This window comes from Apium graveolens, chromosome 3, assembly GCF_009905375.1.
Source record: "Apium graveolens cultivar Ventura chromosome 3, ASM990537v1, whole genome shotgun sequence".
Taxonomy (NCBI): Eukaryota; Viridiplantae; Streptophyta; class Magnoliopsida; order Apiales; family Apiaceae; genus Apium; species Apium graveolens.
The window spans coordinates 31,140,262-31,154,747 of NC_133649.1; the positions used below are offsets into that span (position 1 = coordinate 31,140,262).

At 33.1% G+C, this 14,486-nt stretch overlaps 1 protein-coding gene across 7 annotated transcripts; it reads right to left on the minus strand.

The window, feature by feature from the left end:
* Positions 1–1,501: 1,501 nt before the first annotated feature.
* LOC141712059 (uncharacterized) lies at positions 1,502–14,330 on the minus strand. 7 transcript variants are annotated; one of them, XM_074514833.1, is made up of 19 exons: positions 13,841–14,316; positions 13,573–13,764; positions 13,336–13,491; positions 9,567–9,860; positions 8,806–9,020; positions 8,631–8,705; positions 8,203–8,269; positions 7,668–7,993; positions 6,268–6,501; positions 5,971–6,158; positions 4,917–5,055; positions 4,713–4,821; positions 4,268–4,370; positions 3,994–4,183; positions 2,923–3,021; positions 2,778–2,836; positions 2,540–2,645; positions 2,159–2,365; positions 1,502–1,949 (listed from the first exon to the last, which is right to left on the minus strand). In XM_074514833.1, exons 1-18 carry the CDS (start codon positions 14,088–14,090, stop codon positions 2,201–2,203), a joined length of 2,967 nt encoding a protein of 988 aa, XP_074370934.1. In that variant the 5' UTR covers positions 14,091–14,316; the 3' UTR covers positions 1,502–1,949; positions 2,159–2,200. The 7 variants fall into 7 exon arrangements, 6 of the variants coding, with proteins under 6 accessions (XP_074370934.1, XP_074370935.1, XP_074370937.1 ...); XM_074514834.1 differs by having other exon boundaries at positions 5,971–6,078; positions 6,350–6,501; positions 13,841–14,314; XM_074514836.1 differs by lacking the exon at positions 9,567–9,860 and having other exon boundaries at positions 13,841–14,315.
* Positions 14,331–14,486: the final 156 nt, after the last annotated feature.

Sequence of the window (14,486 nt, forward strand, 5' to 3'; positions counted from 1 at the left end):
AAAGTCTTAAAAGCTTTGCTATGGGAGAGAGATATAGCTTTGAATTAGCACAAAACGAATGATAAGAAAGAAGCCTCGACGAATGATTATAACAAGAAAGCAAAGGATTAGAGGTCTGGTAAATTGCGAGAAGAAGATGTAAAAGTGTAAGCCATGGCTCATCATGGCTCATACATGTTTATGTGTAAAATATCTGATGTACCTCATTTAAGAAGAACACTGACTACTGTTTTTGTTTTTGTGGTGAAACTTAAGGTTACTTTAGTCATGTACATATCTTAAGAATGATTGAGTGGGCAACTTGTCCATATAAATATATTAATATATTAATATATATATATATTTATTTATATTAATTTACTTCCGATTTTTTTACCGATTAATCCCCGATTCACCGATTAATTCTTACAAGATCATGTCCCCGATCTTCCCCGATTACCGATTTCTGCAACACTGGTCCTAGATAAGCTGATTTTTGTGCATTCTCGACTTATTATTATACAGGCAAGAGAACCAATAGAGTTAAATTAATTAAGTTAAATTACAGGCATGTGTCCACTTACACAGGCACACACTAAAAAAAATTCCTGCACTCTTTAAGACCTTTATAACCTTCGAACACAGGTTATGAATTTCAAATCTAATTCTCGTCAACATAAGCAATTTTTTTAAAAAAAATATGAAAACCAAGAATTTACATCTATGAACTGTGTGAATATATAAATATTTAGATGTGAGGAATAAAATATATCTATACTATCTATACTATAATAATCGGAATGAGATATAATTTGGTATCTCTATTTTTGGTTGGTTGGTTTGATTATCCTTTCCATCCCGACCGTCGGATCTTCTCAATCAAATGATCAAGACCGTTCGATCTAAATATTAAAAGAATACAGTTCTCAGGTTCGAATCTCACTAACAACAAATATTTATATTATTATTTATGTATTTTATTATTTATCTACTATTAAAGTTATCAGGTTCAAATTTCGCCAACAACAAATATTTATATTATTTATATATACTATCTACACTAAACCATAATAATCGATAATTTTGTTTAATCTCTTGATTTAGTTATTCTCTCTTTTTAATATCTCTATTAATCACAACCGTTAGATCTTTTAAATCTGATAATATAATCATTTGATTATAGTACTAAAAAATATAAACAATAAAAAATTTTAGATTCGAATATCACCATCTATATTTAAAATTAAACATTTATTTAAAACCAATCAATACATATTATTTTAATATAAATAAAAATATAAGATATTAATAGAGACTCGTGCATCGCAAGATTTTAAGCTAGTATATATAATTATTTAAACATTTTGGATGATTGAAAGACATTTATTTTAACGTTAAAAATAAAATAAAACTTGCAAATAAGGATTAAATATATCGAGAAAATGACCAAACACCAATTTTCAGTAAACATATTCTTAAATTCCGGCAAGACAAAGTAGAATATCTCTTACTATTGTATCAGTTTGATAAAATAAAACCCACAAGAAATTTTAACATTAGATTCACTCAGCAAAAAGCATATAAATATCCACTATTTTAGTACAAGATAAAATACTTTAAACTGGCTACAATTTTTGGGGAAAAAAGCAGATGTTAGCGGTAGACACACAAAACACAACGGAAGTGAAAAAACAAAAACAAAACAAATTTGTGGTACACTCGATCACAAAAATGTGGAAATATTGTACTCAACTGTCATGCAAAAAAGGACCAACCTCCTGTTTCCAATTGACCCCACAAATTGACTTAATTGATCTTGCAACCCCGCCTTGTGCATAATCACCCTCATCAAGCAAAACGGTAGCCGTGGAAAATCAGGTGCATATGTAATTCTTCAATATCCAAATCAGTGAACTACGCATCTGATCTTTGGACAGAAACAGCTGTTAAGTCATTTGATTCCTAGGCTCCTACAAATACATCAGTGCAGAAGGCAAACAAAAATTTCAGATTACATTTAGGTTGCTTGTTTTATGTCTTCTGTAACACATAACATCATTAGCAATAATATCAACCGGACAACAGTTTAAGAAACAGCCAGAAGGCGCGGCATATTAAACATAATGGTTTGCGATAATGACAAGCAAAAACTGCAAAAAAACAAGATATACAAACTTACCTTTAAGAGAAGTGTCTCTTTTTCTAAACTCTTTTTTGCAGTTCATATATCTTTCCGAGAAAATTGCTTTCCTGATCGAGTTTGTATGTCCTTCGTATATATATTTGTCAGAGCAAAAAGCAGCAAGACAAACACAACCTGAGCACTCACAATTCCGAAATGGCTAATGCTATTACCAATCTCCATCCAGCTCCCCTTATTTCGAACCTGTCAAACATATGCCCAATTAAAGTTCTTTAACACTGGAAGTAATTTGCATAGACCTTGATCAAATGAACCAGAAAGAAGTGCTATTTAGGTCTACTGGGACAACTCATAACCGAGAATCAGATACTGCTGATTCAAAGACAAAAAACTATTAGAACAAAATAGTGAACTTACGAGATAGAAGAAGTGGATTGTCATTACATCTGAACACAAAATAACAAGAAAGTAGCATCCTACGCGTGGAACTCGTACTAATTTGGTAATTGCACTGAATGCACATCTGCATCAAGGTATGTAGATCAAAAAGCAAGCTCAACAATGCAATGAATCTCATTTTACTATCTAATACCATTAATGGTACTATGTGACAAAGTACTGCAATGCAGATTAAAATATATTGGGTAATACTTACATAACAAGCAGGAATGGGATTAGCAATTTGAAGATAAGCAGGGCTGCCATAAGAAAAGGCTGCAATAAAAATAAAGAATATCTGATAGTTTACAGTTTTTGGGTAACAGTACAAACGGTATACAACCTTGTCCAGCTATACTTACACTGAAAATTGTGATGAACCGATACACAGACGAAATCTCAAAACTCGCAATACTTGCGAAGTTACCGGTTCCAAAGAATGCCACATTAAACAAGACAACCTAGTAAACAAATACCTATTAGAATTTTTCAGCCACATAGAGAATACATAATTGAAAAAATCATGTTCCCGGTGCTTCTTGAGATAGGACTCTAGGCAAGCTTATATGAGATATTTGACTGATTCATGGAATCGATGATTCATGGAATTAAGGCAATAAAATCATTTAGACTGCACAGAGTGGTCACAGTTAAAAATAAAGAGTCCAGCAGAAACACACATGGATTTGCATGACAATTTTAGTGAGACTTTGAGGAATGGAAATTAAAAAGAAATAACTACAAATTTTCACAGATTGGCCGACTTCAGAGGTAATAGAATGTAGAAAGGGTATAATGAAGTATGAACACAATAAAATTATATTAAACAATTGGCGATATGAGTTTATAGCTAAGAAGAGAGGATACAGGTGCACGGGCAGGTAATATGAGGAGACACCAGATTCGACAAACATGATAACCTGGGGATTCGGGTGGTGGGGTATAAGGCACATGTACATATAATATAATATAAACATAGATTTGATGTTATGTATGATAATATGCATTAACAAAATTAAAAGACTGTGCAAATTGAATCAAATGCACAAGTTAATCTAGATGATTAAGTTGTGCATTTGATTCAAATTCCAAGTACGCCTTGTGAAAAAATAGGTTGATTCGGGGTTGTGCAAGTATTCCTATGTCATGTAAGAAGATTTGAGTGTCCGAGTACACAGGGATACTTGGTTGTGTCCTAGGTTTTAGTCATTGCACCATGTATCACATATAGACTTCTAATGACATGGTTCTTTTATTCATGCACCTATTTTTATAATATGGATCATTTTTCACCAGTTCTCGTATCAATTATTCCCTCTGCTAAATTCTCCCATACTAATTCACTTAATAGAACCTGCACCTGCAGACAATAACCATGTTCCAAATGAACGATCATAGGTTGTAAAATTTATAATAAACAAGGTATGACTTACAAAGACTAATGGTATTCTCATATCAGACAGCTGCAGACTTCTATTTTCATTTTCTAACTGAAAATTATCTTCCACGCCTCTGATTGAAGTTTGAGATGCACTTGTTTTACTATAATGTAGAAGTGCATTTTCAAAAAGTATCCATGCCATAAGTGCAAGAGCAAGAGCACCATAGAACACTGCTTCATATCTGCAAACATTTAAAAAAAACATACAACATTATATAAACAAATATACAATTAAAATTATAGGCCAATATAGAAATTTGAGATACCCAATTGAGAGGAGAAGAAAAGCAGGTGCAAAGCCAAGAAATATGGAAGTAAGTCTTGACAAGAGACCAGTTGCCGAAAATAGTGGAAGAGCCATTGAGAAACCTAAACGAAAATAGTTAAAGAATATAAGATAGATTATAGAAACATGTGACGTTCATGATGTTAGAGTAGAGAATGTACTAATTATTCAAGAAAGGAAAGCTTGAAACTGCAGCTCATCCAAGAAATGAACCACATTTGGACATCAACAATTAATTCAAGTACGCATAACACAAAGCGTCATTACATATGATTATGTGAAATCCTAACATTGATATTAAAAAATGATAAAAAACTTAAATTAATACTAAATAAAACCTAAAAAAATAGTAGTCCGTAGCAGGGGATATAGGCTACGATGAAATTGAGTCACTTAAGGAAGAAGGGAGCAGGAAAGAAGAATACCAGCTGTTAACCAGTTTATCAGTTGATGCAAAGCAAGCAGTTCCCGGTTTTTTGTTCTATGAGAAGTTGATAACAACACCATTACTGATGACAAACCTATCAAAAGAGACTGCAATATGGAAGATATAAGGTGATCGTCTATACTCATGTGCCAAAATTTATAGCTAACATATCGATCAATAAACAGATTTGAGTTTTGCAAACCTGCAACTCAAAGAGAAAGGGGAATTTAGTTTTTCTGTCACAATTAAGGAGATTGGACCAGTACTTATTATCTCTAACACGCCGATCCAGGTACCTTGCAGCTCCTCCTACTGTAATTATCATAGCTCCACTACCAACTCTGCAAGAGAAAACTTTTAGAAGCAAATTTCCTCCTTATATCCAAACGGCACTCTTTATATTCTCTATAATACAGTGCACATTAAGATATAATCAATTTTGATTTTTAAGCATAAGCACACTTCATTTAGATTATCGATATTGTAATCATCATAGACAAAATGCGGTAAACATAAAGATGCAATTTCAAATAACCTCACCTTAAAAACTAGAAGCAAACAAGTAACAAAATTTTAGAACGGGAGAACATAAAATCTTGCATGTATGGTTTACTATGTATGAAATCTTGACTGGAAGTTGGAACCTAACTAACAAGGAAGCTTATAAAGAATAACATTCCAAAAAAATAAATGCTTTCTGAGAACTCCTGATTAGACAAATATAACTAGTATGTCAGTTACCACCAGAGAAGATAAAAATATTGTAGAGAAACATACTGGGCAACTTCTAGACATTTATTTATAAAATTCAAATAGGATAATTTCCCTACTTACATTTCTAAGAATGAAATAGCCAGAAAAAATTATTATTGGCTTGTTTGGATCACTTTAAAAAGGCTTTTAAATGATAATTAAGTTCAAGAGTAAATTCAGGTAGTGATGAGAGTTAAGATTAGAAATAGAATCACAAGAAACTGGATTTGATCAAAAAGATACTGAATGAAGGAGATTATAAATTTGGAAAAGATTATATCGAAGAAAGCACGATTACTAGGAGCATAAAAAAGTTCCTGCTCATCAAGTAATTACAGTTAGCTTTATAAATTTACTCAAATAAGATTTTGATACACAGCCATAATTGTCATAAGCCACTTGACTCAAAACCGACTTACTTGTAGATCAGTGTAAAAGATCATTTTTTATAGGCAAAACAGTAAACAGTACACAGATGCAGAAAATTGCTGGAAAAAACTTACACTAGTAGGGTGTTGTCAGGTATTTCTGCGGGCATTAAAGTAAAAACGGATAAAAACCAACATGACAGCCACATAAATAGTAGTGTTCCAGATTTCCGTGCAATCAATCTAGAAAGATAAACTGGAGCAATTAGGCCAACAATCAAAAAACACCAGGTGTAAAGCTTCCTCTCTGTAAAGCTTTTTACCTGAATAAGACGGAAAAAAAAAATTCTAAATGCTCATCTAGGGCCCTCGCCCAACATACAAAGCCTAATTATCTAATAAAACTTAATATACAGATTTTGAGTAGCATACCAATACTTCAAGTATAAAAACTGATACCAAACAGGTTGCTACGAGTTTGATAGTATGGTAATGCTCTCTACCGCGTAAATACCTCCATAAAGCATTTAGAAACTGATATTCACTAAATATTTGTGTCCAGAGAAATACTGTCATTGCAGAATATGCATGGTAAAGAGGAGGAGAGTGTTCCAGAAATAGTATGATAACAACTATTGCCATGAAAAAACTTCCGCATAAGTTTGCCTGCATTAGAAAAGAATTGTAAAGATGATTTCCTGGCTGAAGAAAGGGGATTGAATTGTTAAAAAGGAAACAAATAAATATTAGAATATCTCTAACAAGTTATGTCGATATTGCTTGACATATGAAAATAGCATGTTATGGAAACAAATTTCTCATGAATTTTTTTTTTGACTAATTTTGGCTTATAACCTTACAAATGAGTATCTGTTCTCAACAATTCTTGGGGTGAGCCAGGATCGAACCCAGGATCTGGGACGACAGAGGATAAGCCCTTTACCACTTGAGCTATCCAACCTTTACCTCATGAATTGGTAAAAGTGATAAGGTTTAAGAATAAAAGTAGTTGATTAGATGTGAATTTGGTAACTGGAGGGCGTAGATAGAACTTATCAAGTTCTGTTAGCATGTGCAACACCTAGTAGAATAAGTCGGGATTCCGTAATGTTTTCACTGAACACTAATGTTTATATTAAGGTGATGAACTGGCCCACCTTGCTTCTTGGTGTTCTATTCTAGCAAGCAAGTCTCATTTCATTTTTTCTATTCAGCCGCTCATATCTCCAGGGTTATCTTTCTCGAAAAAAGCAGCCTCCTTTATTACATATCAAGTGAAGTCATCGATTGTATCCCAAATGTCAAACCAAGTAACAAACACAATACTTGGTAAAAAGTTGTTTGCAATTTGTGACCTTTGTTTAACTTGCACAAGAACTTATGACCGGTCCAGTTTGGGAAAGCAACGAAATCATCTATGTGTGGTTTATTTCTCTGAAATAATCTTTTTGACATCTAAGTTAAATGCTACTTTATCAGATTTCAGAAGGTAACATTCGCGTACAAATAAAAAAAAGGGAAATTTCTAGCATGCTCCATAAACAGTTTACATTACTAATTATAATCAATCCAGGCGTCCTATTCCTATCTCTATCATCTTCTATCTCTAATTCTCCGATAGAATCCCATGTGTCCCTTCCCACCCACTCTTACTGCTTTCCTTGTTCATCTAGAGCATATCCACCTCCCCGTCTTTTATAACGGAAGGGAGGGATCTGCAAATGGCCAGGCCATCACAAGCAAAGCAACCCCTCATACAAGGGATCACTAGACACACAGCCTAATAAGATGCCACGTCTACAGGAGCTGTCCTAACAAAATCTGTACATTACCTTTAAACTACTGTTTCTGCGGGAAACTGCTTGCTCCATTTTAAGTATATATCCAGGCAAAGTAGTATAAGATTGCAATACATGAAGGATAAGATAAAACATCCAACCAATGTAGCCAAGAGTGACCACAGTCATCAGCATCAACCAATCATACGTTTGAAAATAGTCAAGTCCCTCCAGTGCCAACCTTCTAAGGTTTACAGCTAGCTTCATTGCTGATTCATAGTCTCCATCAGATATTCCAGAATTGATTTGTTCCAAATCTAACGAATAGTGAGCCAGTGGTTTGAAAGGCTTGAAACTTAATGAACTTTCCTGCTTTAGTTCTGGTTTTTGTCAAAGAAAACATATGGCTAATGCAAATCCTGATTCCTGAACAAAATTAGTGGGTCTACTAAAGTTTCTTTGTTTTACTCATATATATTGAAAAGAATTTATAACTCACGGAAAAGATATGAATAAATTAAGAAGGCAAAAGCCTGGTCTGTACTGTCCATTTCTTATGATAATTTCAGTCAGTATTTAGAAAGGATACGAGATTTGCGAAGGAATTGGTTAAGAATTTGTTTTGCATTGGCTAGCACAGCTTCAACTTCTTCTGCCTGGTCAAAAAGAAGAAAGTGAATATGAGTTTTTTATACCATTTTATCCCCAAAACTTGGAGATTAATGCCAGGTTTCATCTTTCATTGATCCCTAACTCTACCATAGAATAATACATTGAATCAAAAAAAAATTTGTTACCACCAAAGTAGCACTTTATAACCACAAGTTGGAGAAACAACATGAAACCCATAATCTACCATGCCATACACATCTTTTTTTTGCTAATTAATTACATACACACACACCAGGAGTCGAACTCTTGACCTCCCGCAAGGGGGACAAGAGTGCAACCACTGCACCAACCTCTTGTTGGCTCCATGGCATATGCATTCAATACAACAGAAGAGCAGGTTGTCACCTTATTTAAATTGATGTAACCAAGTGGCAAACTTCCTACTGAATTGGCTGGACAGGGTAAACCAAGAAGAGCTGACTGCCAAAACCGTGATAGAGCATATCAGAACAAAATTTCACGTATAAAAGTAAACAGGCTATTATTAAGAATCCAGAGGAAGACAGGACATTGCACAAACCATTAGTGGTGCAATATCAGCTTGATTAACATCCACTCTTTCTATGTTGCCTAGGCCCCACTCTTTAGGTGTTGGCATATCATGCACATGGTCATCGACAAAAGTACCATAATCATTATGATCATGGCCGAATGTCGGCATGGGATGTTTCACACCTGCTCCCCAAGCAACAAGAGGAGTATCAGTGTTAGAACGATGTCCATCTCCGTGACTTCCTACAGAAGACCACAAGATTATGGTTAACAGAATATATAACTCAGGCCACCGAATAAATTTTCATACACTCCTCAATGTGGGACAGGGGTGTTACACTTTATGTAAAACATCATATTAAATCATATGAAGATTATTTATTTAAGAAACAATGGAATTTAAAACGAAACAAAAAACAGACATTATTTTCTCAATTAACCGTAAAGGATTGACTACCAATCTTATGTTACCATGATGAGGATTTCTATTCCATTGTTTATTTTTGGACTGGTAGTAGTAAGGTAATCATGGTTGTGAAGACAGATATGCCAAAAAGTCCTGGAATGGAGATGAAATCTATGTGCAAGTGCCAAGTACTAGTTAGCTGGTCTCCGGCAATATGTTTTCTACTTTCTGGGTAGAACACTACAGTAAGATACTAAGATGTTCAGCACCATTACAATGGAATTTGTGATTGCATATGTTTTCAAATTTCTTTGAGGTAATTTAGCTTAATAAATTGGAAAAAAAACTGAAAATCCAAGTAACTAAAAGAGGAAAATTTGAACCTTTGTCACTCATTCCATGATCAGCTGTAAATATATAAGCTGTTCGATTGTCCTTGAAATAATCTTCAAGAAGATCATAAACTCTTTCAGCGATATGGTCAACAACCTTAACGTTGTTGAGATAAATGGGTGAAAAGGGGCGATGTGCATGACCATTTGAATCACAACCAAGCAAGTGCAGAAATATAACAACATTATCTTGTCTAAGTAGCTCCTTCAACTTTGGGTCCTCATTAGACCTGTTTACGAGGCTCTGGAATTGATCAAATGACCACTCATCCAAAAAAGACGCATCTGTAGTAACATCACCCAATTACTAAGTGGTTTAAACAACAGTAATATTTTACACTTTATTAGTTATATCCTTGTAGAAATACTGGAAAAAAGGATACTATAGTAAATAAAATACAGAACAAAGAAATCCAGAGAGCAATTTACAAATGTAGGAGCACTGGGATTACTTCCGGATACCAAAAATTGGGAAAGGTAAATACAACCCAAGTTTCTATTTTACTTAGGGAAAATAAATTGATAAATCCTTGAATTATTCATGTTTTATTCGATAGGTCCCTGAACAAAAGATTGCTCTTTAACTTTCAAATTTTTTTGGATCAGGTCCTTCCGTTAAAAAGATTCTGACGCCGTCAGAATCTTGCTGATGTGGCAGTGAATTTGACTAAAATTCAACAAAAAAATGATATAAGACACAAAAAAATGAAATTAAGACATAAAAAATAACATCACATGCCATGCACATGACTTTTAAAACGTTATATTGTAACTTAAAATCAATATAATTTAAAATCAATATAATTTTTTAACCTAAAAATTTATTATTTTTATTAATTAATTTAATTTAATTTATACTAAAATGTTAGGTCTAACATAAATACAGCGTGGAATCTATTCCAATTACCTAAAATTCAAATATTATATTGTTATAAGTGAAATGATATGTATAATTTAAATGAAAAAATAGTATTACAAAATTGAGATATATTTAAATAAACAATTAAAATCCATTTAATTATAATAAGATTAATAAATCAGTTAAGTGTCAAAGTTCAATTAAATAAAAATTACAATAAAATTCTAATTGTAAAACAAACGAACTAAAGTATTAATATTAAAATATGAGTACCGTCCTACCAGTCGTTGTTTTAATAATATAATATAGATGTGTTATATCATTATTAAATTTTAAATAACTATATATCATTAGACGCATTATACAGATTTATTTTCAAATTTAAGATCATAACTATGTAGATTTTTTAACCCGTTCATAGTATGAAATCCATTTATGTCATTAACTTCATAAATACATATATATTGTATTTTATTATCTTTTATAGTTTATTTGTTTCATTATAAAAAATAAATGTTATATAAAAATAAAATCTTAATATTAAAAGTAGCCCGCACTGATAATATGTTATGTGTATGTATATGGATAGTGGATTCTGTTAACGTCTGTATATGAACTAGTATGTCTTTTTTTATTTAATTACGTTTTTCTCTCAATTTACACGTCAAAGTTAACTGCCACGTCAGCAAGATTCTAACGGTGTCAGAATCTTTTTAACGGAATGACCTAATCCAAAAAAATTTGAAAGTTAAAGGACCGGATTTGCGGAATCTTTTGTTCAGGGTCCTATCGAATAAAACAGGAATAGTTCAAGGACTTATCAATCTATTTTCCCTTTTACTTAAGATTTTTCATAAACACATGTTCTCCATTTCAACTTAACCAAGCCTTGTGATGCAGACTGCACAGACCTAATGGTATTACAACTCACACTTCTCGGAAAATAATTAAATTTGTTTCATAAAATTACCACTCTTTTAGTTGCCACCTAAACTACACATAATTCTTGCACGCAGACATAGCCCGCCAGACCAGTATCCACATCAGCGACACCTCATTTTTTTAGGCCACAAAACCCTTTCCATACTTTAAAAATCCGGGGTATTGGCAGCCTGACATATGTAGTTTATGTGTTGGGTCCCAACTCCCAATGTAGAATAACTGAAAATACCAATTTATATATTTCTCTTTGGGTGGAAATAATCACAAGTTTGATTCACTTATGTCTTCATCTCTTTTACTGCTACTACAAGAATGGCTTAAATAGACAGTAGACACACAAAAAGAACTACCTTCCTGAGCTAATTTCCACGAAACCACTTCTAGCATTTGCAACCCCCGCTACTTTTTACACAGAATCTCAAAGCAGATAAACACGTAATACTAATTAATATAGATAGTAAACCTAACCCAACACCTGTGGGCCCTCGCTCCCCTTACGGGATGTCGAAGGTTCGAACCTTGTCAAAGACATGGCGGGTCTACATGTTCTTAGGCTTACTGGTCTATTACCATGTAAGTGACTAGACGGATCCCAGATAAATTTCATCACATATATGATACTCCTGGAGTCTCGGTCCAGTTTAGCGGCCCGTTAAATTATTAGCTCTAAAGTACATATTTGAACAATCACAACCAGTGTTCTAAATGACGGAAATCGGCATTGTTCAGTAGAGGTACCTTTTAGTGATTAATCGGATAATCGGTGATTAATCGGAGTATTAATCAGAAGCAATTTAATTAAATAAATTATAATATATAATTCTATTTAAATTTTATTAAATTTCCATAAGATTTATAAAAATAATACCACATAACATTAGTTCACATCTTATATTTAAGTGGTTTATACATAATAATTTTTTTGATAGTTAGTTATACATAATGATTACTACACACTACTTAGTAGTTAGAAAATTATTAGTACCTATTATATATAAATTCGATATAAATATAAAATATAGGCCAACATAAGTATTATTATAAAAATTCGTGGAGAACCATCGACTATAAAATGGAATCACCGGTTCTCCACGGATCTTACGATAATTTAGGGGCATACAATAGTCAATATAAGTAAATATATTATTATTAACTATTAACTTATTTTTATTTTTAAAATTTTTACCCTCTGACCAAATCGACTGATTTTTTACCTGAATAGGCCGATATTAAAAAACGTACTTTGACCCGATTTCTGATTAATCGAGACGGGACCTCGAGTAATCGGTTAATTGGCCAATTTTTGGAACACTGATCAAAACAAAAGGCAATTAAGCTTTGAGGTTGTTAAAGATGTAGACAGGTCATTTGCAGTCTTATGCCATATAATTGCGGTTTTTTCTTTTCCATGAGTACAGTCTTATTGTTTCTGAAGTAACCTATCTGGCCTCACGGACTTTGAACCTCTCAGTCTTCCTCATTCGTGCTTACCCACTATGCGTTCAAAAATATTTTATCATCGATTCACATGTTGTCGCCTTTATTTAAGTGTCTATCAAAGAATAAAAAATCATTCTATTTTAGAGACATCATCGATCAAATAAAAAAGTCATTGGATTTAATAGAGATTAGAGAATAATGTTGACACCAACAAATACAAACCTGTCATTATCGCTTTTGTCAACATTAAATGTCTAGCAAAAAATCAATATTTTCTTACATTACCACTCAATGTATTTCTTAGTTTTACGTTATTTCAATTACAATTCTAGTTGAGAGTTAGGAAACCACCATCCGTACAAGTTTAACTGTATAAATGAATGCCATTTTTGCTACACTAAAACAAGCTTTATATATATAACCACATATATATATATATATATATATATCCATGACAAAGTTAAAAAAACTTAAGTTGTAATCAAACATATACGGAAGGGAAAATGAGTGTAATCAAACCAGTTGCAAAATCTTCAAATTCATGGGGATATGTATTCCAGGTACTATGTGACAATGCTCCACAGAATATCGGAACAATATCAGGACTACCATAAGAAATCGTGTGCTGACTTCGATTAAATACAGAATCAAATTCAACAGGATTTGCTTTCCATCCTGCAACAACAACGAATAAATTTAATCTAACATACACACAGGCCTAACTAATAAAACTATCATAAAATGCAATAAACCCGCCTTTCGTAACAGCGCTGGGATCCTCATAAAAACCGGCAATAATAGAAACATGGCCAGGCCTCGACTCAGTCGGAGGACGAGCATGAGAAACTCCCCACCGGCCTCGATGCTTAATCACGTTCCTCAAAAACGGCGCCCTATACTTCCCTTCATTATCCGGCTCATAAAACTTATCCGCCCGCAGCCCATCAGCTGCAATCACACTTCACACATAAAAAACGCATAATAAATTCAAACAAACAAATGATCAAACAGGTGGTGTGCATACCAACTAAAAGCACAAGACGCTTTGCAGGGGCTGAAAAAGAAGGGGTAACAAGATCCATGCCATGAACAATAGGAGTCTTGAAGTAAATATCGAAAATGCTGAGCATGTATATAGCGTGGAGTATTACGCCAAGAATTACGATCCATCTCTCTCTTCTTTTAAGCCATTTTCTCCTTCTCTCTCTACCTGTTGATGATGTTGCTTTTCTGCCTTGAACTTCGTTATTGCTGCTACTTAAATCTCCCACCATTTCCAAACTATATTGTAAAGTAATTACCAAGTATAGCAAGTGTAAATGGAGTTTTGTGTTACTAGAACTGCCGATATTATTAACTTCTTAAACCTCTCTTTAACTACCGCTTTGATGCGGCTCTAAATAAACATTACTCTCGCTTGAATCATCATATATTAAAATAATAATATGTGCAGATCACATATATTTTTATATTTTTAAGTCCGATTACGGGAAGGACGGTTAGATAGCTCTGTTTAAGAGTTTATTTCCTGTGGTTCATGTCTAGATTCGATTTTCGATGATTCTGAAAACTAATTAAAAAGTGTGAATATAGATTCAAAAATTGAAAATAATAAGTATTAATTTGTAATTTATTGGACGTTTTTTTAAAAATTTAATGATTTATTGGTG

Excerpts from the sequence above, each read along its gene's own strand:
- LOC141712059 (XM_074514833.1), bottom strand. The coding sequence starts at position 14,090 with ATGGTGGGAGATTTAAGTAGCAGCAATAACGAAGTTCAAGGCAGAAAA. Across the intron at positions 13,765-13,840 it reads GCGTCTTGTGCTTTTAGTTG|CTGATGGGCTGCGGGCGGAT; the intron begins GTATGCACACCA and ends GTGTGATTGCAG. Across the intron at positions 4,184-4,267 it reads TTTCTTCTCCTCTCAATTGG|ATATGAAGCAGTGTTCTATG; the intron begins GTATCTCAAATT and ends AAATGTTTGCAG.